Genomic DNA, 27,712 nt, shown 5'->3' with positions numbered 1-27,712 from the left:
ACTGAGGACAATAGCCAGGTCCATGTACCTGTAATCCACACAGACAGTTAACAGCTTCTAAACCAAGCAGTCTTACTGGTTGCCTAGGAAATCCTGGCAAATGTTGCTAGTAATATGGTGAACAGAATCGCTTGACCTGAATCATAAGCATTTAAGATTTACCTGTTACTCCCTTTGCCAGAGGCTAATAAGGAGAAAAGGAGAAGAGTGATCACAGAGGCAGAAGAGAGAAGGAAAAAGCAAAGGCCATAAGTGATCTATCAGCTGGAGCATCAGCACCTGGACAATTAATATCTGATTGTTTAGGCAAAACAACCACATGCTCATAGTTGACAAGACCCTGTCTTCATGTGCCTCATATTAAGTTACTGAAAGTACATAATTACCTATTTAAGAATATAGATGAGTTCCTATCAGAAAGAAACTTTAGGTCACTTGAGACTATCAGGAAGTTTATACGTTGTTGGTTAAAACAAAAAAGAAACCGTGTAAATACTTAAGGGAGAAAGAAATACTGGTTAAAAACGATCTGTAGAAAGAACTTTGAAATGAAGAGGTTATATGGAATTGTAAGTAATGATGTAATGAACACTGGATGTTATATGCAACTGATGAGTCACTAAATTCTACCCCTGAAACTAATAATACACTATATGTTAACTAAATTGAATTTAAATTAAAAAATTTTTAAAAAAGGATTTATGTGCCTGGTTTTTTAAACCCCCCCCTTTTTTTAAAGAAAAAAAGAGAGATCACTTTTTAAAAAGTATGTGATTAAGCAAACAATGAGAGAAAGGGACAAATCAAAAAATAGACTCTTAACTATAGAGAACAAATAGATGGTTATATCAGAGAGGGGATGAGTAAAGAGGATTAAGAGGTGAAGAGGATGAAGAATACACTTATCATGCATGATGAGCACTGAGTAATGTGCAGAATTGTTGAATCATTATAGTGTACACTTGAAACTAATAAAACACTGTATGTTAACTATACTGGAATTAAAATAAAAATTTTAAAAAGTATGTGATTATTTTTACATTTTTCTTGTACATAAAGCTTAAACATCTTCGAGAAATGAGAGAGCTTTTAAAAAAGCCTTTGGATCAGCAAATTTCGTATGGATGTAACAAAAATAATAACTTAGCTTAAACAGCTTTGGCTAAAAACTCATTAGCCATGTGCATTTTTTCTGTATGTATATCATATGCCAATAAAAAGCTAAAAAAAAAAAAAAGCACCTCATCAGCTGAAACACAAATGAAACTGTCAAAATAAATCCCGAAAAACAAAATGTTTTGACAGGGGTTTTGGAAGAATAGAATACAATGAATACACCAGAAAGAATGCTGCTAATGGATAAGCACATTTCACGAGCCCCAAAATTCCAATACTGCTGGTGATTGGGACTGAAAAATTGAAAAATGATCCTCCTGGGGGCTACAGGTATTCTGCTTCAAGGTTACATTAACAAGAAATAAATGACTTATAAAAAGCAAAATACACACAGGAAAATAATCCCCTTCTCCCATACTAGAAAATGAAAGCTTATTTGTGGATTCATACTGATGGTAATGCTGGCTTTCTCCCAGCATCCCTGGGCCTATCACCCCAGGTCCCCTGAAGAGCACTCCCCTTCCAGAGCCACTAGACTCAGCACATTTGGGAATTCCATTCATCTTCATGGGCAGGGTGGAAACAAGTTTGTTTCTCCTGGTCCTACAAAGAGGACTGCCCTGGACTGAATTAATATCCCCAACTCCCCCAGTAGTCCCATTATATATGGATGCAGATGTCCAGTTTAGTATGCTGGATACAAACAAGATACCCCCAAAATATAACTGAGTTGCAGAACCATGTCCACATTGCCCAAATCTCTATAGGAACTAGGATGACAGGACTTTATCATTTAACCAGTCTTCTCTTTAATAACACTGCATATTTGGAGTATGTTTCCCAATAGTAACCCAATTCCTTCAGTGACTTTGCATTTTGTTTGGACTATACTGATGTGACCTAGAGTTCCATCTTTAGCCATAACACACACGTAAGATAGAAAAGTTGACTAGCGCTGCTGATATTACTTTACTTTATGTAAAAACACTTACCTCTTTGACGCTATGTGTTACTGCCCATATCAGAAAAACTCTTGACATCACCTGGAAAGAAGTCAGGACAACAGAAGATGGAACAATTCCTGAAAGAAATTTTAGGATGGGTAAATAAATGTATATTGTACCAAGTTTCAACATGTAATAATTTTCTGAAACATTCAATTTTAATGTTTAGATATAAAACTATCTTGAGCAACTGAAACTTACATAAACTGTTTTTTAATACAGTCAATATTAAAAACTTTTTTCCTCCAAAACACTAATATTGCTTTTTTTCCCAAAACTATAACATTGTTAATGGCAACAGCACACCATGGAATCTCAGTACCCTTCTTAAGCCTTTCAAAGTCACTGGCCAAGTGCAATACATTTTACATTTATCGTATAGAGAAAACAAAATCATTGCTTAACCTCTAAAATTAAGACACTGACAGGTCATTTTACAATTGGGTTTCAAAAAGGAACAGGCACCCATTGTAGGGAAATCAACTGTATTTGTATCTAGCAAATTTCTTATGCATTTCTTATGTCCTATCTATATTGTATATTGATGTATTACCTAATGGTTAAATTACCTTTCCTAATTCACTTGAATATTAAAGTTTACTCGTTTTATAAACCATTCTCGCCTTGTTTATTACAGTAAGCATTGGTACAGTTATCCTCCCAATTTCCTGAAATTGTAACACTGCAATCATCTTTATTTTAGATAATCATTAAGTTCTGCTAAGTTTAAATTTCTTTGGCTTATCCCTTCAATTCGCACAATCACAATCCTTATGTAGAGACTAGCCATCACCATTACAAAAGACTCTTGTCTCCTTTAGGTCACCTGAAACTCAGCAATAAGCCATTATCTGTAAGCCTCAGTTTCTCCTTATAACTTTGTACTGGCAAGGAACTGCTCCCAAAGTAGAATCTGGAAGAATTATGGGTATACAGTCCAGCAGCTCCTCCATCCCTACCTCTCTGGGTTTCTCTCTCGCCTTAATGCTAGCAGCAACTACGCTTACCAACATCCTGGATGTTTCAGGTTGCAAGTGGGCCATTCCACACCTGCCAGGAACCCTCACCAGGGCTGCAGATCATCCTTCCACTTTAAAACTAACCTCATCTTCAATACAGCCACTGAACTATCCCAGACCAATTTTCATTCTTCCAAGCCTTTTAAAACACATTCAGACTTCTGAACATGTATGAAACAGACAACTTGTCAAAAGACTGTGTATAAATCAGAGATAAAATTGTCTCTATGGGTGTGCCTACAAAAGGAAATCACTTCCTATCTCATTAAGAAAAAGGGATGTGAGATCCTGTTAGAATGTGTTTCTTGAAGATTTGGGTTTTGAAGAGAGATGGTTTAGTTCCCAAAAGCAAGTAACACGGACATGTCAAGATGTTCAATAAATCTTTGTAGAACAAATGAAAGAATAAATATATGGACATGTAGCTCAATGGAACAGAGCTGAGAGTCTAGAAATAAATCCTCACACTTATAGTTACTTGATTTTCAACAAGGATGCCAAGACAATTAAATGAAAAAGTGTCTTTTCAACAAATGGTGCTGGGACAACAGGACAGCCACATACAAAAGAATGGAGTTAGAACACTTCCTTATGGGGTGCCTGGGTGGCTCAGGGGTTGAGCATCTGCCTTAGACTCAGGTCATGATCCCAGGGTCCTGGGATCGAGTCCCACATTGTGCTCCCTGTGTGGAGCCTGCTTCTCCCTCTGCCTATATCTCTGCTTCTCTCTCTGTCTCTCATGAAAAAATAAACTCTTAAAAAAAAAAGAACACTTCCTTATATCATATACAAAAAAATTAAAGAAAAATGGATAAAAACCCAAATGTAAGAGTTAAGACTATAATACTCTTAGAAAAAAACATAAATGTGAATCTTGTGATCTTGGATTAGACAACGGTTTATTAGCTATGACACTAAAAGCACAAGAAAAAAAATAAATTTGACTTCATCAAAATTAAACTCACATGCTTTGAAGGATACCATCAAAAACGTGAAAAGGCAACATATGAATAGGAGAAAATATCCATGAACTGTATGTAATAAAGGACTTCTATCCAAAAAAAAGAATTACAAAAAATTTTTTTTGGAGAGGGACAAAGGGAGAGAATCTTAAGTAGGCTCTATGACCAGCTTGGAGCCTGACACAGGCCTTGATCTCACAATCCTGAGATCATGACCTGAGCTGAAATCAAGAGTTGGATACTTAACCAACTGAGCCACTCAGGTGCCCCTAAAATAAAGAATTCTTACAACTCAATAATAAAAGACAACCCAATTAAAAAATGGGCAAAGAATCTTAATAGACATTTCTCCAAAGAAGATATACAAATGGATAATAAAGACATGTAAAGATGCTCAAATTATTAGTCAACAGAGAAATGCAAATTAAAATCATATAGAGATATGCTTCACTGAGATGACTATAATCATTAGATGCATTTTTTAATTATTTTTTTATTTATTTATGATACTCACAGAGAGAGAGAGAGAGAGGCAGAGACATAGGCAGAGGGAGAAGCAGGCTCCATGCACCGGGAGCCCGACGTGGGATTCGATCCCGGGTCTCCAGGATCACGCCCTGGGCCAAAGGCAGGCGCCAAACTGCTGCGTCACCCAGGGATCCCGCATTATTATTTTTTAAAGATTTTATTTATTTACTTGAGAGTGAGAGCATAAGCAGGGGCACGGGGCAGAGAGAGAGAGAGCGAGAGGCAGACTCTCTGCTGAGCAGGGAGCCTGATGTGGGACTTGATCCCACCCAGGGCCCTGGGATCATGACCTGAGCCTAAGGCAGACACTCAACTGACTGAGCTACCCTGATGCCCCATCATCAGATACATTATTACAGACAGCAAGTGCTGGCAAGGATGTGGTGATATTGGAGCTCTCATACATTGCTGTTAGGATTATAAAATGGTGTAGCTACTGTCTGAGAGCACCTCAAAATGTTAAATATGGAATTACCATATGATCCAGCAATTCTACTCCTAGGTATATATGTACCCAAGAAAAATAAAAACATATGCCCACACAAACACTTGTAGTGAAAGTTCATAGTGGCATTCATATTAGCCCCAAACTGGAAACAATCAAAATGTCCAACAGACAAATGGATAAATAGAATGTGGTACCTACACAATGGAACATTAGAAATAAAAGTAAATAAAAGTAAAAAGTAATGAGTAATAAAAAGAAATGAAGTACTGATACATACTATAATATTCATGAACTTTGAAAACATGGAGATTGAAGAAGCCAGTGACAAAAGATCACATGTTACATGATTCAGTTTATATGAAAAGTCCAGAATAGACAAACTATAGAGACAGAAAGTAGATTAGTGGTTACCTGGGGCTAGAAGAAGAGGAGGGAAGTGGGAATGACTGCTAATGGGTATTAGGTTTCTTTATGGGGTGATGAAAATGTTCTAAAATGGATTGTGATGATGGCTGCACAACTCTGAATACTGAATTATATACTCTAAATGGGTGAATTGTTTATGTGAATTATATGTGAGTAAAGCTTTTATAAAAAAAAAAAAATAGGGTGCCTGGGTGGCTCAGGCAGTTAAGCTTCTGCCTTTGGCTCAGGTCATGATCTCGGGGTTTTGGGATCAAGCCCCGCATCGGGCTCCCTGTAGAGTTGGTAACCTGCTTCTCCCTCTCTCTCTGCTGCACCCCTGCTTGTGCTCTGTGTCAAATAAATAAATAAAATCTTAAAAAAATAAAAATGTTATATGAATTAATAAGCACAAAGCCTGGTGATAATATGTAACACTGCTAAAGAAGCTAAATTAGTGAGCCAAACATTAAGTGAATACACTTAGCCAGTTTATACTATAGATCACATTACCAGAAAAACTAAAGATGCATAATCAAAGGCTTTCCTAAGTGAGGTATTAAGCAATTGCTGCTTAAGGAAAGAAAAAAGGATTTCTAGTTTGTTTTTTTTTTTTAACTCAAAGACTAACTCATCACATAAAAATATTATTTTCCCTTTTATTTCTGCTTTCTTCTTTTGCCATTGAAACAATGGGCTAGACTGCTAATGGGCTGACCAGCACTCTGGCGTTGCTGATATATTTTGGTGGGAATCAAGAAGTCCAGGATCTGGACCTCAGATTTCCAAGTCCAAAAAAACTAATTCTATCCCATTCATGAGCAAAAGTCAGGCTCCTGGGAGACTGACCGAGACTAATCAAATCCAGAGAAGTCTAGTTAATAAACCAACATGTCATTTTATTCACTTACAATAGAAGCACAGCCTTTGTAATAACTGAGTGGTTGGCATTTTATTTTATTTTATTTATTTATTTATTTATTTATTTATTTATTTATTTATTTATTTAGTGCTTGGCATTTTAGAGATCCTCATCTTGGGGCACTTTTTTTCTCCTGTGGAAATCACAGTGCTTATTAGGAAGTGTGACTTCAGTGAAGGGATCTGGTTGCTGTGAGGGGTGAATATTGCAATTAGTGGAGCTGGGTGTATAACTATCCCTTCCTTACTATATGTCTTCCTTTGGAAAGTGCTAATTAAAAATTATTATTGCTTCTCTTAAAGTTTTATTTTTTTCTTAAAAGTTTTAATAGCCAAAAACATCTATTCCTTAAGTACATTTCTCACCATTCTTTTCTTCTAAATATACTTTTTAAAAAGATTTATTTATTTATTCATGAGACACACAGAGAGAGAGAGGTAGAGACACAGGCAGAGGGAGAAGCAGGTCCTTGAGGGGAACCTGATGTGGGACTCGATCCCAAGGCCTGGGGCTCACGCCCTGAGCCAAAGGCAGACGCTCAACCACCGAGCCACCCACCCAGGCATCCCTATATTTTTAAATATAGTTCAATTTCTATTGTTTATACTCATTGTAGTTTGCTTTTCTCACCTAACATTTTGAGAAATTTTCTTACAACATATTCCTCAAAATATTTTAACTTGAGTCATAATATTCCTTTAAGTGGAATGTATTTGTTTATCTATTCTCCTTCTGTGAGACATTTAAATTGCTCAAATTTCTTGATATTATAAATGAAGTAATAAAGTATTACGAATAATACTTAAAAATTTCTGAGGTTTAGAAAAAAAAAGTTTTTTAAAGGATAATTTCCTTGGGATAGTTCCCAGAAGTAGAACTACTAGGTCAAATGCTATGAATGCCTTTAAAGATTTTGAAATACATTGCCAAATTGCTTTCCAAAACATTTGTATCAATATACACTCCCACCAGCAGCATACAAGCCTGGATGCTTTAGCCTACCCTCAATAGTAAATTTAAATCTTAGTAAGTCAGGGAGTAAAAAGCCAGTAAATTTAAATGTTAATAAGTTAGGGAATAAAAAGCTGATCAATGCTTTCTAATTTGATACAGAGATGTTTCTGGCTTTGCCTGCAGGTGCTCCTAAATTCCCTATTCAGGAAACTGCCTATTCAGGCACCTGAATTTCCCCCCAAACGATGTCATTCATATCAACTCTCATTTGGTGTCTGTGGCATATGAACCTACCTCAACCAGTCACCCTGCAAATAGAAGTTTTGGCATTAGCCTGACAGCCTAAACTCAAAATGTCTGCCCTACTGAACCAGTCAAAAGACCAGCAGAAAGAAGGACCCTTTATATAAGGAAGACCATCTGAAGGCCAGGATCTCCAAGTTTATCCTTGGAGTTAAGCCAGATCAACAAAAGAAGACCACATAGATGGACCATATTATTTTTGCTCTGAACAGAATTGCTATCACTGAGTTGGTTTTATTATCAGCTGGATTTCATGAGGAGCTGTTAAAAAAAAATCATTATTTGCTGTAGGAATGGTATGTAGTCTAATATACACTCTATCACTCAAAGTCCCTTACATAAAACCCTACTGGGAAGTCTGTCTTAGAAATCAATGCTAAGAAATATTTATGCCTTGGGGCACTTGGGTGGCCCAGTCATTAAGTGTCTGCCTTCAGCTCAGGTCATGATCTCAGGGTTCCTGGATGGAGCCCTGCATTGGGCTCCCTACTCAGCGAGGGGTCTACTTCTCCCTCTCCCTCTCCCCTTGGTTTATGCTCTGTCAAATAAATAAATAAAATCTTAAAAAAAAAGAGAAGTATTTACACCTCTCCAATCTGATAGGAATTGTATAACTGAATTGCCCTTTTTTATTATATTATCTTAATTTTAGTGCAGTTAACATACAGTGTCATATTCTCAGTTGCCCTTTGTAACATGGTAGTCAGAAAGTTTCAAGCCAAATCTGAAACATACTACCTTATTATGTTTCATGTGGAAATTATCATAAATCCTTGTGGAATGAGAAGTATAGACAGGATGGATCCTCTTTCTTTTCTAGACTTCTCGTAATCAATCCCAATGTGATTGCATTTATCATGCCATTATCCCTTATTTGAACATAATGACACAGTGTTTTTTTTTTTTTATTGGCATTCAATTTGCCAACATATAGCATATCACCCAGTGCTCATCCCGTCAAGTGCCTCCCTCAGTGCCCGTCACCCAGTCACCCCAAACCCCTGCCCACCTCCCTTTCCACTACCCCTTGTTCGTTTCCCAGAGTTAGGAGTCTCTCATGTTCGATGACACAGTATGTTAAAACTACCTATACCGCAGATTTTTGGTTGTTGATTATGAAGGTTGGTTGTTTTCAGACAAGGAGAGATTCTGTAATCTTATCACTAGTAAGCCATCACCAGATCAAATTCATTAAAAAAAAACTGACTTACGAGGCATCTATTACTCATTAATTGAATTCAACAAATAATTTTGGAGTACCTACTCTGTGCCAAGTACTGCTTTCCATGCTGGGGATAATAATGGTGAATGAGGTATGTCCCTGCCCTCATTCCTAGCCCTGAGAACTTACACTCTCAGGCTATAATTAATTTGCTTTGGGATAGCTCTTATTTTTAGGACTTTTTTTCTGAAGGTGATGTGAGGCAACTAAACATTTGTAAACAGAATGGCATGACACTTCTTGGTTTCAGAAAAGTTTCTCTAACAGCAGTGCACATCTTTGGCAAGATGAGGTTATAACTTGAGAAATAATTATAGGAATTTATGTTGAAAGGGCAATGAACTTTTGAAGCAAAACACTGGCAGATAAAAGAAACACAGGCATTTATATGTGTGGAGTGTGTGTGTGTGTGTGCCTGCTGGCGCATGTGTGTGTTAAGCAAAAGCTGTATAAAGGCAATCTGGCAGTCAGTTTGATTCTCCAGAACCAGGGTGCTCTGAGGACTCCTCAAGCCCTGCCGAGATGGGTAGCACTGGAAATCCTCCCTCCTTGGGACAGCCCTCAGATGGATGAGGTTAGTGGGCTTAGGAGATAAGCCACTTATGACCAAGACTGGTTAGGAAAGTCAGGTATAGTCCAGTAGGTTGGGAGCAGAGCAGGATAGTGTTCAGCTGGAGCCCACAACCAGAAAGGAGCCAACCATCAAGGAATACATGGCAAATGGAGGCCAGACCAAAGCAAGGCAAGCGACACAAAGTTGTAAGTGATGGCAAGTGAAACCAGAATCTCCCTACCCCAATACTAAATCCACTGAACTAAAAGCAGGAACATTCAATAACAAAAACAGCACTCACCAGCAGCAACCAAAAAGGAATGGGGTAACAACTGTATGCCATATATTTTTAAAAGTTCTAGCTAAAAAAAGAAAGATTATTGCACACCTCCTACTATCCCTATCTCCCAAAAGTGATATTGGTGAATCAACACAATCTTGAGAATTTTCACCAACAGGCTCAGATTTGGAGAGAAACACAAACTTCTGAGGCGAGTGTGACAGACATGGAGGCTGGAAAGTGACAGTAAAGTGGAGGATGTGACTAACAAGGAGCCGCCACATAGATGCCAAGTCTTTCCGGTCCTACACTGACCTGGAGGACTGGCACAAAGTCCCCTGTGGGAATGGGACAGACTTTTTATGAGGTAGCAGAATCCCAGAAGGAGTAATTAAATCTCAAGAAGGGAAGGAAGAGTTCATGTGTTATTAAATAAGTAATTCATTTGCACTGTTCAAAATTTAAAAGTATGAAAAGATAGAGAAATGTCTTCCACCCAATCCCATCCTACTACCACTCAGGTGCCTTTCCCATATGCAACTAATGATTAATTCCTTGTCTATCACTCCAGAGATCTATTTTAGGTATATAACAGCAAGTATGTAAATGAACGTATAAAGACACATACATCCTTTTTCCCAAAACTTCTTACATAACAGGGCAGCATTTTATATACATTGTTCTATACTCTGCTTTTCTTCCCTTAAAAAATATCCTGAAGACCTTTCTTCATCAATACATATACGTGCTGCTTTAACTACTGAGACTGTATGTCTTAATATCTATGCAATCTTCTAAGCCCTATGTCCTCAGCATGTACAAAAATATGTAAAACAAGAAAACTCCAATCCTAAATTGCAGCTCAGAGGGGAAAACAACTGAATAAACATTGTGGAAATGTAGTCAGGGAGAATTCAGTAACATCCATATCAAAGCAAATAAAATGGCCACACAGGGCTGTTCCCACTTCAGAAAGATAGAGAGGCATGGCAATCATACAAATGCAATATAAGAAAAGAAGATAATAAAGCATGCATTACATCTAGGGGAAAGTAAAAATTTAAACAACTGGAAAGAAGATAATAATTACAGAAAACAGGGACAGCTGGGTGGCTCAGTGGTTGAGCATCTGCCTTTGGCTTGGGTCATGATCCCAGGATCCTGGGATCAAGTCCTACATCAGGCCCCCTCCCACCCCAGGGAGCCTGCTTCTCCCTCTTCCTATGTCTCTCTCTGTGTCTCTCATGAATAAATAAATAAAATCTTTAAAAAAAAAAAAAACTACAGAAAACAAAGGCAATCCAACAAAAGAATGATTGTTATCCCCAAAGTAGAGAAGCGAATATATGGAACAGAAACTATATTCAGGGGGATAACTCAAGAAATTTAAGAACTAAATTTGCTCTGAAAAGAATACACTGTGTTCCAGAAAAAAACTGATAGTGAATAAAAAGAAATTTCTTGGTTACAGAAATACTTCAGGGATCTAGACAAAAAAAAAAAAAAAAAAAAAAGCAAGTTACCTACAAAGTAGTAAGAAAATCAGCCTGGCTTCAGACTTCTCCACAGCAACATCCAATGTCAGAAGGCAATGAAGCAACACTACAAAGTTCTGAGGGAAAGAAAGTATGTTCGAGAATATTATACCCAGCCAAGATGTTACTCTAGCATGATGGCAAAAGGTAAATATCACTAAATATGAAAGAACTTGCCACATGCCTATGCAACCAACCTTAAGAAACACATGCTATAAAAAATTCGGCCAAACAAGAGATGAATCAAAATAAAGAATCAGGAATGGAGAAGTTATGGTCAGAGAGCCCAGGGTAGGCAATGAATCCATTCAAATATAAAGACTAAACAATTATGGTAATTATAGCTATAGTACATAGTATAAATGCTCATAAACCACAATAATATATTAGTAATATAATTTTAAAATGGGAGCCAAGGAAGAAGAGATGGAAGGAATAAGTGAAAATACTAATTTCCTAATAAAATTAAGAGATACTGGGGCACCTGGGTGGCTCAATGGGTTAAGTGTCTGTCTGCCTTCAGCTCGGGTCATGATCCTAGAGTACTGGGATAGAGCCCCAGATGGGGGTCCCTGCTCAGCAGAAAGCCTGCTTTTGCCCCTCCCTCTGCCCCTTTCCCCAACTTGTGCGCATGTATTCTCTCTGTCAAGTAAATAAAATCTTAAAAAGAAAAATTAAGAGATACTGCCTAAAACTAAAATATAGCCAAATATAATTCTAATCTAAATTTCTGGTAACTTTTTGTTCAACTTTAAGGGATTTTAAATAAATATCTCACGGTAGAAAGATTTTATATTTTTTTTTATAAACTCAATGATTTTAAAGTAAAATAGCATGTACCGTATGAACTTATCTTGATTCTTCCATTCATCTACTTTTTTCTTTTCTTAATATATATGTGAAGGAAACCCTCTCCAGAATGGTATTCATCTAATATTAATGAAGATTAGTTATAAAATGGTAGAATTTGGAGTCATTTGTAAACTTTGCTCTTTGTATTTTTCCACGTTGTTTGAACTCCTAACAAAACAGATGAATTAGATTTCAAAAATAATAAAATCATTACTCTTAATGAGAAATTACAAATTTGGCCCCAGCAAAAAGATAATTCTGAAACTGAGCTAATTCCAATTTTAAACAGGAATTTTCTTAGATATTTTCTCTTGGAAAATACTCTTATTTCTCAGGGAAATAAAATATTTCTGGCCAAAATGAAGAAAAGGATGGGAGTGTGGGACTCAAGGAAGATGACTGGCTTAAAAAAATTTTTTTTTTCCTTAATTTTTAAAAAGAAAGACTGACAGAAGAGCAATTCTCCTCTCTATTTTCTATTCTCTATTTACTGTTCAAAAACAGTGTAAGAGTCATTCAACACAGATCCTAAATGCGAACCAATTATTTTATCTAACATTCAAATGAAGAAAGACTAAACAATTTCAATACTGGAGGAAAAAGTGGCTATGCTGTAGAGTCAATACTAAGAGCATTGTGTTACATGAAGAATTCAAAGAATTTTTCATTGGAATTTTACCCCTATATAAGCAATTCTATTTTAGGAGAAAAGCCACAGCATATATACATAGTACATCATCCTGGTTCACAGATTTTCCCTGAAAAATTTTTTGGGGACTATCCATTTTTACATTAAAACATAAAAAAGGAGACTTCAAAAGTTTTCACATTTATGGCAGGCTATTTTGCCTTTACTCTCAAATCCCTGGGGTAAAACTATACTCCACCCCTCTCCCCGGTATTAGGGAAACTTGAGAAGAGCTGGAAAAACACAATGATACATAATAAAAATATAAGGCAGGAAGCTGGGCTTAGGGAAAATAAGGCTAAGAAAAATATCTTGAAACAATGGGAGAAATTAACACCTAAATAGATGCGGAGAGGGCCTGTGTACTTGCCTTTGGGGCAGACCACAAACTTGGCACTGAGCTCCTTTATGGTGGTGAATACAAGGAGAACAATCCAGCTGTATAATTCAGTGCACATAAAAGAAAAAGAACCAGATGCTTGGTTTTTTTGAGATATATCCCTACATTTTAAATGGCTTTGACTATAGTAGTAGTTTCTAGTTTATTAGGTGTCCTTTATACAGTTTACTGTTTCAGATGGCTAGCTGTCAAAGTGTCTGCCACTGGCAGCTTGCTCTTCTACTTAATTGAGGTTCTCACATGTAAAAAGTAATAATATATTGGCTCCAAGAGAAGAACCAGAGACCTTGGAAGGGAATGAGCTTCTTGAGGACTTAATCAAATATCCAGAGGCTTTTCATTTGTTTACCTCTGGGGCCTCCACTCTTTAGGAATGAGGTTACTGAAATTCTAATCTCTGAATGAGAGCAAAATACAGACATGAAAAAATGAGACATATTTCCCACCTTTCTGAGGACAATAGAAAAGTAACACATTTTGAAAAACATGAAAACATAAAAACATTAGAAGCCGTTCTCTAAGAGAACAAGAGTCAATCGTAAGTCATGGAAACTCTCTCAAACCTCTATATTGTAGTTAGCATTTCTTTCTTTCTCTCTCTCTCTTTTTTAAAAGACTTTATTTATTCATGAGAGACACACAGAGAGAGGCAGAGACACAGGCAGAGGGAGGAGAAGCAGGCTCCATTCGGGAAGCCTGATGTGGGACTCGATGGATCCTGGGAGTCTGGGATCATGCCCTGAGCCAAAGGCAGACGCTCAACCAATGAGTCACTCAGGTATCCCGTTAGCATTTCAACAGCAAATTGCCATCCAATTATTGTTATTGTCCACAGCATCCAGGTATTTTAGACCAGACTGTTAACTGCAGCCTTGAAATACACATATACGTATTTCATATATATTATACAGCAAGATTACATCATAAGCTTCTCTTAAAAAAAGATTTAATAAAACTGTCAAGACCAAATAAAACTGATAGCTGAACCCTTAGATTTACAGTCACTTTTGGCTAAACTTGTGCTAACAATCCATAAATATCCTGAATACTGGGGATAGGAAAACATTTTATTTGCATCTCTATTTTAAAATTTTGTTAAATTTTGTCTCAGTATACTCTGAAAATTCTTTTTTTTTTTTTTTAATTTTTATTTATTTATGATAGTCACAGAGAGAGAGAGAGAGAGGCAGAGACACAGGCAGAGGGAGAAGCAGGCTCCATGCACCGGGAGCCCGACGTGGGATTCGATCCCGGGTCTCCAGGATCGCGCCCTGGGCCAAAGGCAGGCGCCAAACCGCTGCGCCACCCAGGGATCCCTGAAAATTCTTTTTATGTAAACCTTCTCAAAAGGCTGAACCTGATCCAATGGTCACTTACTTGAAATAACACAAGATCTAATGACAAGGTTGAGAAAGTAGAATCATTTCCTTATGACTTGAAAAAACCAATAGTCAAAGGATTTCATTTAAGCAAACCAGGAAATATACTTCTGCCAAACCATGTTCTTTCTCAGAGTTCTACCAAGCCATGTGGGCAGCAAAGGAAGACTGAAGATGAAATTTAACCACACAGGTGGTGGTGAAAGTGAAAGAAGGCTCCCATACGATAGATGCTCTATTTATAAGAGCAGGGAACCACACGGGTTATTCAATATGGTGATCCATAGCTAAGAAACTCTTGGCTGTCAGAACTGGAAAGGATCTATGAGAGCAAGTTCAACTCAACATCTGACAGATGAGGAAAATGAGCTCTGGAGAGGTAGAGTGACTTGCCAAGCTTACAGAGATAGTTTTGAATACAATAAATTAATGTATATGTACAAAATTTAGTGGTTACTCTCAAACGTTACTTATTGATCAATATTTAACTGGAATAGAATTAAAATATTTGCAACCAAGGGGTACTTGGGTGGTTCAGTCACTTAAGCGTCCTTGATTTCGACTCAAGTCATGATCTCAGGGTCCTGGATTTAAGCCCCACATGGGCTCTGCACTCAGTGGGGAGTCTGCTTGAGATTCTCTCTCCCTCTCCTGCCCTTCACCTCTTTTCTCAAATAAATAAATAAATCTTTAAAAAAATATTTGCAACCTATAAGATAAAACTTAACCTTCAAAGTATATAAAACAGACACTTATTTTGTCTTTTGAAAAATCAGGATCCTATTAGACAAATGAGCAAAGGGCATAAGTAAATAATCCACGTAAAAATAAACATAAAAAATAATATGGAATTATATTTCACAATTAGGAAAAAATACAGTAAACAAGAGTACCTTTGAGTTTATATGATTAACCTAGTAAATGTTAAAAATAATCATAATACATAAATGTTGATATTGTGTTAAAACCACCAGACTTGCTTTGCAAATAGGCATAATCCTTTAGCAATTTGGCAATATTTTTAAGAATTAAAGGACATTCATACTCTTTGAATTAGTGATTGCACCTGAAAATGTACATAAAGCACAAAAACCAAAGACTGAAAAGTCTACATATCGACAGAGATATTGGCTGAAAGATTATTAATATTTAAAAATGGGAACAACCTAAACATTCTCCAATAGGGGAAGCATAATGATACATCTAATATAGTATTTTGTAGTGAATTTAAAAATTTTAAATATCAGTGAATGAAAGATGACCCTGAAACATCTTTTCATACCAGAAAGCAAGGAAGTTATCAAAGATGACTGGAGTCCTGTCAAAAAAGACTTGGAAGACAATCTAAAGATGCATCCAAAGATGGCCAATTTGAGCAGTATTAAAAGAAAACTTACAATGGACTGAATCACAACAGTTCTGCTAAAATTCACAAGTTCAGGGTGCCAGGGTGGCTCAGTGGTTGAATTTCTGCCTTTGGCTCAGGTTGTGATCCCGGGGTCTTGGGATCAAGTCCTGCATCGGGCTCCCTGCAGGGAACCTGCTTCTCCCTCCTATGTCTCTGCCTCTCTGTGTCTCTCATGAATAAATAAAATCTTAAAAAAAAATTCCAAGTTCACGATGATAAAAAGAAGCAAAACCTTTACTATCTCATGAACATATCTGATTTTTGTTGTTTGGGAGAAGAGGTGTGTGTGTGTGTGTGCGTGCACATGCGTGCCTATCAATATTAGTATCTGCCTGAGGTAGGAAAATTACATCTCTGGTTCTGTATGAGAAGGGTGTATAAAACAACATGAAATACTAGCCTTCATTTTGTTTTAAATTATAGACTAATGTTAATTGTTCTCAGAACTGGATTTTTTTTCCTCAAAATTGAAATGGTCTTTTCTTTCCAATTTAATAAAGTATTGCTAGCTGAAGCCAGTATGACATGCTGAGAGATGTCAGACTGATGAGAAACGCTGCCATCTAATTTAAAACCAAGCCCTGATCCTTTTTTTTTTTAATATTTTATTTATTATTTATTCATGATAGAGAGAGAGAGAGAGAGAGAGAGAGACAGGCAGAAGGAGAAGCAGGCTCCATGCACCGGGAGCCCGACGTGGGACTCAATCCCGGGACTCCAGGATTGCGCCCTGGGCCAAAGGCAGGCGCCAAACTGCTGAGCCACCCAGGGATCCCCAAGCCCTGATCCTTTTTAAAGAACAATAAAATATACTTCCTATGGGAAGAAAACCCCACAAACTTTCTAATGAAAGTAGTATGCTTTAGAGGATTTGGGGTAGCCAGTACATTAGTCTGAAAACTGGTATATACAAAGAAAGAATGAAGCTAAGAAAAAGAAGTATATATACGTTGTTATGTTACCAAAAAACAGGGAAATAGTTCTACCTCTAGATAAAGGGGATTGTAACTTGGATAAAAAGGAACCAAGGTGTGATAGGGACTTACTTTCCATCCACTGCATACCTTTTTATATCTTTTAAATTTTGTACTATGTGAATTAATGTGAGTTTTGTACTATTTGAAAAATAAACTCTTTAAAGTATCACTACTGAAATTATGTAACAAAATGGAAAATGATTAAATTAAAAAACCCTCAGAAATCATAAGATAGCCCCTTTAATTAAAACTATGTAAAAACTGCATATGCATATAGACCAGGCCCGGAAAAAAAGCAAAGAAAAATAAAATTGTTGCCTAGAATTGCAGAATTTAGGGGCATTTTTCCCCGTTGATTAAAATGAATTTCATTGTTATATCTATTATGTTATTTGTCCAATAAATAATGCTAAAGTGGCATTTAAATGGAAACATAGTATTTTCACTCACTCTGCTACCCACACTTATAGGAAAGCCTAGCTATTTGAACCCTGAGCCCATAATCAAGGCAACTAAGCACTATTTGGAGGGTAACTTAACTCCTTATAGGCAAGAGATCTGAGAAGGATAAAAGAAAAGGTCTACTGAGGGCTGTTCATACAGTAGCTGTTAGAAGTACAATGACTCTGCCCAGCTCTGTTTGCCCATCCCTGCACTAAGTGGGGGTGGGGGCGGTGGTGCTATTCACTGAGTAGGAGGCCAGCAGAACATGGAAAGAGCCTGTCGACAGTGCATAAAAGACACACACTGAAAACACTGCTTGCAGGAGGAGTGAAGCTTGTCAAAGTACTGCAGAGGCTGGGAAAGTGAAGAGAAGAGAGGGAGCAATTATAACCTGAACCTAACAATTCCTCAGCTAAATTTAACTAGAGAGGTGGAATATATCTGCAGCTTGAAAACGATAGGCAAATGAATGTGCAGGTACAAAAGGACCCAACCTACACAGATCTTTAAATGGTCACTGTTTAAACAAACAAACAAAAATCCCATTTTCCTATCAATCATCTGCTATTATTCTGATAATATTTCAATTGTGAGCCCCCCACCACAAATAAATAAATGGCCCCAGGGAGGAATAAGGAAATCATAGGCTCAGAGCAAAACCTTTTATTTTTTGTTACAAGATAAATCAAAGTCAGTAAGGATTTATTAATATCAAACTTTTCCATTAACACTAGTTTAAAAGTTTTCAGCCATGAATAATGAAAATGAAATAGCAATTTCTATTTACCTTTTTAAGGTTGAAATGGAGTTATTTATCCAAACTTTTCTCAAATTTTTGTGTCAAGAGATCTCTCAGTTAATAAACTTATTCGTGCTGAACTATGTTCACACATCATTCCAAAGTATATTACCGAAATACCTAAAATGCAAATACTTTATATGTGTAGGAATGTATACCAAAAAGGTAACGATAATTATTTCTGGGTAAGTTATTTCTATTTTCTTCTTTTTGCCTTTCAGCATGACAGGTTTTTTTTTTTTTTTTTTTACAATGTGCATGTGTTACTTTTATATAAAGAATGTAAGAAATGGGACGCCTGGGTGGCTAGTGGTTGAGCGTCTGCCGATCCCAGTTTGGGGATGGAGTCCCACATCAGTCTCCTTGTGGGGAGCCTGCTTCTCCCTCTGCCTATGTCTCTGCCTCTCTCTGTATCTTTCATAAATAAATAAAATCTTTAAAAAAAAAAAGAATGTAAGAAATAAAAGATAAATTCATAAGATTACTTTAGAAATCTTTTTTAAAAAATTACTTGATTTAATAAGACCTTTCCATTTAAAAAAAATTGATTTAACAGCCACCACATTGTAAATTCTGTTACAAATAAAAATGGGTACAATTTTAATCAAAACAATGTGTAATCATTGTCACACACAACTGATTTATAATCAATTTTGGCAAAAAATAACATATAATAAAAAATCTAAATTCAAGGAGCTTTTGGAAAATTTTACTCCAAAATTTTGTTTATTCAAGTAACTACTATTCTAGTATTCTAATGAAGACTTTGCCGGAGAAGAAGATGTACAGGTCATTACTGAGGTTTATGACCAGGTACACTAGGTAGGGGTACTGAGATTTAGAACCATATATACATATTCTCTAGGGGTTAGCCAATCTATGTTTTTGCTTCTCAAATCCAACTTTAAAAATATAAAACAGATTAATTATTTGTATCAAGTACTATAATATCACCATATTCTGTTTGCCTAGGAACGACTGGTAGATTGCTATACTGGCTTGAGACTTCAGCAACTATCCAAACCCTTTGTGGCAGCCACCAATAGTTGCTTATTCACTGTGCATTCTCTTTCTCTTCCTCACTAACAGAAAACACTGATCTTATCTGGGGTAGGAGTGTACCCTGCTTAAGCACCAGCTTCCCTGGAATCCCCTACAGCTGGAGGAAGCCAGGGAGCCCAGTTCTGACCAATGAAAGAGAGTTTCTGAAGAGCCTTGCTATGCAGCACTTTCTGTCTGGAATATGACAGGATAACACATAACTCACCATAGTGGTCTTCTAACTATGGGATCACAGAAGTCACACACTAGGGATGGTAGAGCATTAGGAGATATTTCTGGTTACATGGAAAAAGAAACCCTTATTTGGTTAAAGCACAGTAGTTAGAATTCTGGCTACATGCAATCCTATCTATATAATTTCTTTCAGAGTTGAAAAAATGAATCTCAAATCTGAAGGGAATTTGGGTAAACTTAAGAGATCAAACTATGTAAGAGTGTGGGACTAGATGATATTTTTTAAAAGAAGTTATTTCGATTATACTTCCCAGCCACAAAGACTAATGGTATCACTAAGAAAGAAAATGGTGGAAATTTGTTGTAATAATTCCTTCTGGTTAATGGTTTTCTAAATCATCTATAAAACAGAGTTCATATCTTTCAAAAAATCACTAGTATTTCATGTCCAAAAACAAAAACAAAATAAACCTGCTTTCTTTTGCAATTTTGACATGTGGTACTCATGAACATCTTTTAAAAACATCTTTCTGGAGCCAAGAATGTGGCAACTCAATGCCGGGTCAAGATCTAACAGATATAAACACAGTATTTACTGAAGTATTTAACTATCATATATAGTTGGTTGTTCTTTAATAAGCCATTTTTCTTTATAAGTGTTGGAATTGTAATTACCCCATCCCCCCTACAGAGATTATTTTAAGGAAAAACTCTCACATCAGCACTGTACTCTTTCTAAACAAATCAGTCCCAGATCTAAGATGAAATGTTATATGAAAAGAGTTAGGCTCTAGAGAGCTAGGAAATAGATATTTTACTGATTTTTAACAGTAAATAATGTACTATGAAGAATTATCTTGCTTTGAATTCCAAAGAAATATAATAAATATTTATAGGCTGAATATGTCAATGAACCCTAAGAATAAGGAACACAGAACCCGAATCCCAAAGCAGGTTGCTGCATAGTTTAGGAGTAAGTCCTTTTCAGGTCAGAGTTTCAGAGAGAAGAGGAATACACTTTTCTCACGGAAAATCATTAGGAAGCTAAGGCCCTTCCAGGCTACTCTCCTACAGGTGAGGTCTACAACGAGTCACCAACTTCCTTTGCTCCTATAATGTACCCACATATTCCTAAAGGACTTATAAAGATGTCCAGAAACTCTGCATTAGGTGCTGTGTTAGACCAAGTATTACTTCATATTATTTGGAAATAAAGAGAGAAACACCATAAGGCTATACTGTTGCCCAAACTGCAACAATATGGAAATCTATTTATTGAGAGTATTCTCCACATCAGTCATGGTTCTACATCCTTCATTTATATTAACTAATTTACTTCTCACATACTCTAATGAGGTAGGGACTATTATTTTCTTCACTGTATAAAAGAGGGAACTGAGATCTAGAGAAAGTAACTCATGTGAAATTACATGATGGGTAAGTGGCAAAACCAGATTCAGACCTAGTCAGTCTCACTCCAGAATCCCTGCTTTTAACTACTAAGCTATAGTACTTCTACCCACAGGAAGATGAAAATCAGGCAAAAAAGGATGTGATGATGTTTAAATATGCCCACAAATTCTTTGATATACCTCCCTTCAAGAGGTAGGCCTAATTCTCTTCCCCTTGATTGTGGGGCTAGATTCAGTGACTGGCTTCAAACAAATAGAAAAAATGGAAGTAATGGTGGTTAACAATAGGAACTAGATCATAAAAGGCATTGTGGCTTCTTCCTTGCCCTCTCTCTAGGATCATCCACTCTGGGGGAATCTACCTGTCATGTTATGAGGGACATTCCAGCAGCCCTATATTACGAGAGGACCACATAGGCCAAGACCTTTGGCCAACAGCCATGTAACTGAGTCATCTCAGGAGCAGATCTCCCAGTTCCAGTCAAGTCTTCAGCTGACCGCAGTCCTGGCTGACATCTGACTGCAACTATGACAGGGAATGAGCTAGAACCATCCCCTACATGGCTTCTGAATTCCAGACCCACAGAAACTATGAGATAGGAAATGTTTGTGATTTTAAGCCACTCAGTTTTGGGGTAATTTTTAATGTATCAATAGATGGAGAACATTTCAGCAGAATCATATTTTCAGTATAAATTGTAGTTAGGTAAGCTATAAATGCATAGTTACTTAATCATTTATTTATTTTTATACATTTATTTACTTTTTAAAGATTTTATTTTTAAGTAATCTCTATACCCAATGTGGGGCTTGAACTTAGAACCCTGAAATCAAGAATTACATGCTCTACCAATTGTGCCAGCCAGGCACCTCTACTTAACGATACTGAGAGTCTGTTCACTCTTTGGAAGCAATAACCACTTTGAATCCTGCAGAAGGGTGGCATGACATATCCCTCAAAAGCATAATGAACTGAACTAGTTATTTTCTGAGATTCTACTCCATTTACTTTATTAAAAATTAACCAACATGTGCTAAACACATATACATGTAGAAAGATTACTCCTGCCTCAGATTGTCACATATCTTTTGCTTTTTCTATTTTTTTATAAGCCAATAAAGAAACAATATTCCAGCTCCAAAAATCTATCTATAAGAGCAAGCTATTTGATACCTGCCAGTCTATTCAAGGTGCTAATCTGCCATTATTTATAGACCCTTGACTTCTTTCTGAGCAGCTGTCACTAACAGAACAACTTAGAAGTTCAAAACACTCTATTCAACTCAACTGCCTCCTGGAATTATTAGTCATGCTCCTCAAGGCTACAACTGTGAAAAAAGCTAATGGTGAAATAAGTCTCAAGAAGGATGTGAAAAAGAGCCATCATTAAACACACCAAGATTAGTTGATGCTCACTGACTGATATTCCTTTAAAGCCCTCATTCTTGAGCATTCAGGTCTCCTTTATCAGGCTGAAAGCTTTCCAGGAGTGCTTCTTGCACCCAGGTTTCAACTGTGTGGCTTTCAAGGCACTCCACAGTTGTGATTGGGGATCCCATGTATGTTCAGAAGACAAATCTTGGGTCTCTCTTGGGGTGGAAGGAGAAGGGAGAGAACAGCAAGTTGGCTTCTAGTCTAGGAGTATCGGATACTTTGCCTACTCCATTCTCCTTTGCCTCAAGCTTCAGAAAGGGTACTAGAGGCATGACTAAGACTCATACTTGGCAGTGAGGGGTCTGAGAGTCTGAGAATAGGTAGTTCGGAGAGAACAAATGGAGAAGGAAGTGGAAAAAGAAATGGAGAAAATAGGCAACAATGAAGTGGTAAGAGAAATAAAGGAAGGGGGAAATAGAATTTCAGGGTAGTACATGAGAACAATGTGAGAGAGGATAAATAGAGGCAGAGAAACAATGTCCCCTGAAGGAAAAGAGAGAAAGAAAGATAGGGGTGGGGGCAAGAAGTCAAGGCTTACCCCCAGGTTTCTGATTCGGTAAACTAGCAGAAACTGGTAATGCTACAAAGAGGTCCAGAGAATAGGAGAAAGAGCAGGCTTGGCATACGAAGCTTTATATGAGGCTAATAAGCTTTAAACACATTGAGTTTGAGGTTTCTGCAGGGTAACCAAGTGGAGATTCTAAACAGACAGCTGGGACAGAAACTCAGGGGACAGATGTGGCCCAGAACTAAATATGTGGGGGCCACACTGAAGCCACAGGGAAGGTATGATAAGGTCACACAGAGGAGCCTGTATAAGGGAAGAAAAACAAAGCTAAGGGCCAAAGCCAAGGGAATACCGACATTTGAGAGACACAGGGGGAAAGAAGAGCCCACGTCAGAGTCTAAGGACAGGAGCAGGTAGCCTAAGGCACAGCAAGAGCTGGGATGGATGAGTGAGTCACCCCACCCCAAGGGGCAGCAGGGAAGCATGTCCTCAGAGAGAGCCAGGGTTCCATCAAGACAAGAAAGCTGAGGAAGAATTCTGTGAAGACAGAGGTGAGTTTGTTTATAGTAGAAAAGGGTTCCAAGATATACTCTTACCTCTCCTGTACTCACATACTGCTTTGATTTCACCCTTTGGGCAAAACTTTGGTCACATTATGCTTCATGCCTGTGTCCCTGGCTCAAGAGCAGGACGGGTATTTGTATTCTCCGTGTTTAGTCAGTGCAGTGCCTGCCACCCAGCAGAAACTCAATACATTTTTGGAGGTTTTCTGAATGGCAACTGGGAAGTATGCATTAGTCAAAGTGTTCAATTTTTTTTTAATTTATTTATGATAGTCATACAGAGAGAGAGAGAGAGAGAGAGAGAGGCAGAGACACAGGCTGAGGGAGATGCAGGCTCCATGCACCAGGAGCCTGACGTGGGACTTGATCCCGGGTCTCCAGGATCACGCCCTGGGCAAAGGCAGGCGCTAAACCGCTGCGCCACCCAGGGATCCCTAGTCAAAGTGTTCAGATGTGATATCACTCTTAACCTATTTCTAGGAATTTGTCCATAGAAACTAATGATAGATGTATAAAGATTTAGCTACAGGGGATCCCTGGGTGGCGCAGCAGTTTGGCGCCTGCCTTTGGCCCAGGGCGCGATCCTGGAGACCCGGGATCGAGTCCCACGTCGGGATCCCGGTACATGGAGCCTGCTTCTCCCTCTGCCTGTGTCTCTGCCTCTCTCTCTCTCTCTATCATAAATAAAATAAATAAATAAATAAATAAATAAATAAATAAATAAATAGATTTAGCTACAGGTATAGTTATATTTTGCATATTTTAAAACTATCTACATATTCAACAGACATAAACTAAAGAAAAACATAGACAACTATATAATAAGACTATGCATCCTTCAAATAGCTATGCAGATCAACAATAACAAATCAATACAAAACATACATCTTCAGTACAACTAAAGACATAGACAACCACAGGCATGAATCACTGGGAAGCAGAAAAACAAACCAAATTCCAGCAGAGCTATGTTTTGAAGTGCCACCATGAACCTTTGTGGAAAGTAAGCAGTTTGGACAAAAGACATGGGAAGAAGAAGAAAAGAACAGAGGACCTAAATCTGAACTAAAATCACCACCAAAAGAGCCATTTCACCCTAAGTACAGAAACACTGAAAAAACACCTTGTCAATGAGAGCACCAGCTACAGGGGAGGGACTTACGTCCCTGGCACTTGAGTGGTAATCCCAAGAAAGCATTGTTTCTGGGTAGAAATGGGTAAAAAGGGAAGGGACAGGTGCCTTCTAGTGACTAGATGGTGAAGAGAAAAGAGATGGGGAAATTTAGATTCCCACAACACAAAATAGAGCTAAAAGAATTCATGGGCATGCCATTTCTCCTCCTAGTAACCTCCTCAAATAAAAGGAGCTCAGTTGAGGGGGCTACACTTCACGGCATTTACAGATAAAAGTTTTCTCAAACTAGGAATATTAAAAACGAATTCAAACTTCCAACCCTTTCCACAAAGCAAATAGATGAAAGCAATTTAAAAAGATGCAAAGCTATTATCAGAAGAAAATAAACAAACAAAAAGATCAAAACATTTCAGCTAATGAAAATGCACTCCACAAAATCAATCACAAGGAAACTTAAACACTCCAGACTGAATTAAATATGCTTAAATAAGCACTTCAGGATATAAAAAATTATTTTTAACAAGAAGCTCAGAAACTAAGAGAACAGAAGTGGACAAAAAACAGGCAGAAGCTAAACAAAAATTGATGGACTCAGGACAGAATGAAAGAAAAAGACAAAATCATGTCTGAAATGAAGACTAATTTCAAGGTGATCAAAGGAGAATAGATTCAAATAAAATTTTAATAAAGGACACTGAAGAAAAGCAGCAAAACAACCAAGAGAATAAAAATGACATAAATAAGTAAAAAGGATTAGAGAAAAAGTGGTTGGAAGAGAGGCAAAGAAGATCCAACATAGAGACATACCTCCTTTTATTGTGTTTCACTTTACTGCATCTCATGGATGTTTTTCTACAAACTGAAGACTTATGGCAAACCCTACTTTGAGCAAGGCTATTGGTGCCATTTTTCCAATAGCATTTCATCATCTTGCATGTCTGTCACATTCTGGTAATTCTTGCAATATTCCAAACTTTTTCATGATTATTATATCTGTTACGCTGATAGGCGATCAGTTATCTTTGATGTTACCACTGTAATTGTTTGGGGGCAACATGAACTGTTACTCATATAACGTGGTAAATTTAATTGATAAATGTTCTATGTGTTCCAACTGCTCCACTGATGGGCTGTTGTCCTCTCTCTCTCCCTGTCCTTGGGCCTCCCTATTCCCTGAGATACAACAGTATTGAAATCAGGCCAATTAATAACCCTACAATGGCCTCTCGGTGTTCAAGAGAAAGGAAGAGATACACGGCTCTCACTTTAAATCAAAAGCCAGAAATGATTAAGCTTCATGAGGAAGGCATGTTAAAAACTAAGATGGGCCAAAAGCTAGACCTTTTGTGCCAAAGAGTTAGCCAAGTGGTGAAAGCAAAGGACAAATTCTTGAAGGAAATTAAAAATGCTATTCCAGTGAACATATGAATGATGAGAGAGCAAAACCAGCCTTCTTGCTGATGAGAAGAAAGCCTGAGTGGTCTGGATAGAAGATCAAACCAGACATAACACTCCCTTAAGCCAAAGCCTAATCCGGAACAAGGCCCTAGCTCTCTTTAATTCTAGGAAGGCTGAGAGAGGTGACGGACCTGCAGAAGGAAAGCTGGAAGCTAGCAGAGGTTGGTTCATAAAGTTTAAGGAAAGAAGTCATCTCCATAACATGAAACTGCAAGGGGAAACAGCAGGTGCTAACGGGGAAGCTGCAGCAAGTTGTCCAGAAGACCTGGCTCAGATAACTCATGAAGGTGGCTACACTAAACAACAGGTTTTCAATGTAGGTAACACAGCCTTCTATTGGAAGATGGCACCTAGGACTTCATAGCTAAAGAGAAGTTAATGGCTGGCTTTAAAGTCTCAAAGGACAGGCTGCTTCTCTTGTTAGGGGCTAATGCAGCTGGTGACCTGAAGTTGAAGACAGGGCTCATTTAACATTCAGAAAATCCTAGGGCCCTTAGGAATCATGCTAAATCTGTTCTGCCTGTGTTCTGTAAATGAAATAACAAAGCCTCGATGATAGCACATTTGTTTACAACATGGTTTACTAAATATGTCAAGCCCATCGTTGAGACCTACTTCTCAGAAAAAAGATTCTTTTCAAAATGTAACTGTTCAATGACAATGTACCTGGTCATCCAAGAGCTCTGAAGGAGACGTGTAAGATTAATGTTTTCATGGCTGCTAACAAAACATCCATTCTGCCCATGAATCAGGGAATAATTTTGATTTTCAAGTCTTATGGTTTAATAAATACATTTTGTAAGGATACTGCTGCCATAGGTGGATCTGTATTTGATAGATCTGAGCCAAGTAAATTTAAAACTTCCTGGAAAAGATTCACCTTTCTAGATGCCACAAGAACATTCATGATTCATGGGAAGAGGTCAAAATATCAACATTCACAGGAGTTTGGAAGAAGTTGATTCCAACTCACATGGATGACCTTGAGGGTCCAAGCCCCCAGGCGAAGAAGCAAGTACAGACGTGGGGGAAACAGCAAGAGAACTAGAATTAGAAGTGAAGCCTGAAGATGGGACTGAACTGCTACAATCTGATGATAAAACTTTAATGGATAAAAGGCTGCTTCTTATGGATGAACAAAGGAAGCGGTTTCTTAAGATGGAAACTACTCCTGGGGAAGATGCTGTGAAGACTGTTGAAATGACAACAAAGGATTTAGACTATGACATAAACCTAGCTGATAAAGCAGTGGCAGGGCTTGAGAGGACTGACCCCAATTCTGAAAGAAGTTCGGCACGTAAAATGCTATCAAACGACATCACATGCTACAAAGGAGCTGTTTGTGAAGGGAAGATTCAATCAGTGTGGCAAACTTCACTGTTGTCTTACTGTAAGAAATTACCACAGCCACCAGACCTTTGCAGCTGCCACTCTAATCAGTCAGCAGCCATCAACAGTGAGGCAAGACCCTCCACCAGGAAAAAGATTACTATTAGTTGAACACAAATGATGGCGAGTATTTTTTAGCAATAAAGTATTTTTATTTTTTAAATAAATTTTATTTATTTACTTGAGAGAGAGAGAGAGAGCGAGAGAGAGCGAGCGTGCATGCACAAGCATGGGGAGCAGCAGGCAGAGAGGGAAGCAGGCTCTCCACTGAGCAGGGAGCTTGATGTGGGCTTGATCCCAAGACCCTGGGATTATGACCTGAGCCAAAGGCAGATGTTTAACCAACTGAGCTACCCAGGTGCCCCAGCAATAAAGTATTTT

General features: G+C 37.7%; 1 protein-coding gene across 1 annotated transcript in view; it reads right to left on the bottom strand.

The window, feature by feature from the left end:
- The window catches only part of HACD2 (3-hydroxyacyl-CoA dehydratase 2), a 111,348-nt gene that overhangs the window by 34,781 nt on the left and 48,855 nt on the right, over positions 1-27,712 (bottom strand). The window contains exon 4 of the mRNA XM_077884316.1: positions 2,109-2,197. Coding sequence (XP_077740442.1) covers positions 2,109-2,197 — 89 coding nt within the window. The remainder of the gene's footprint in view (positions 1-2,108; positions 2,198-27,712) is intronic.

Source organism: Canis aureus, chromosome 35 (genome assembly GCF_053574225.1).
Source record: "Canis aureus isolate CA01 chromosome 35, VMU_Caureus_v.1.0, whole genome shotgun sequence".
NCBI lineage: Eukaryota > Metazoa > Chordata > Mammalia > Carnivora > Canidae > Canis > Canis aureus.
This window is presented reverse-complemented; position numbering and strand designations above follow the sequence as displayed.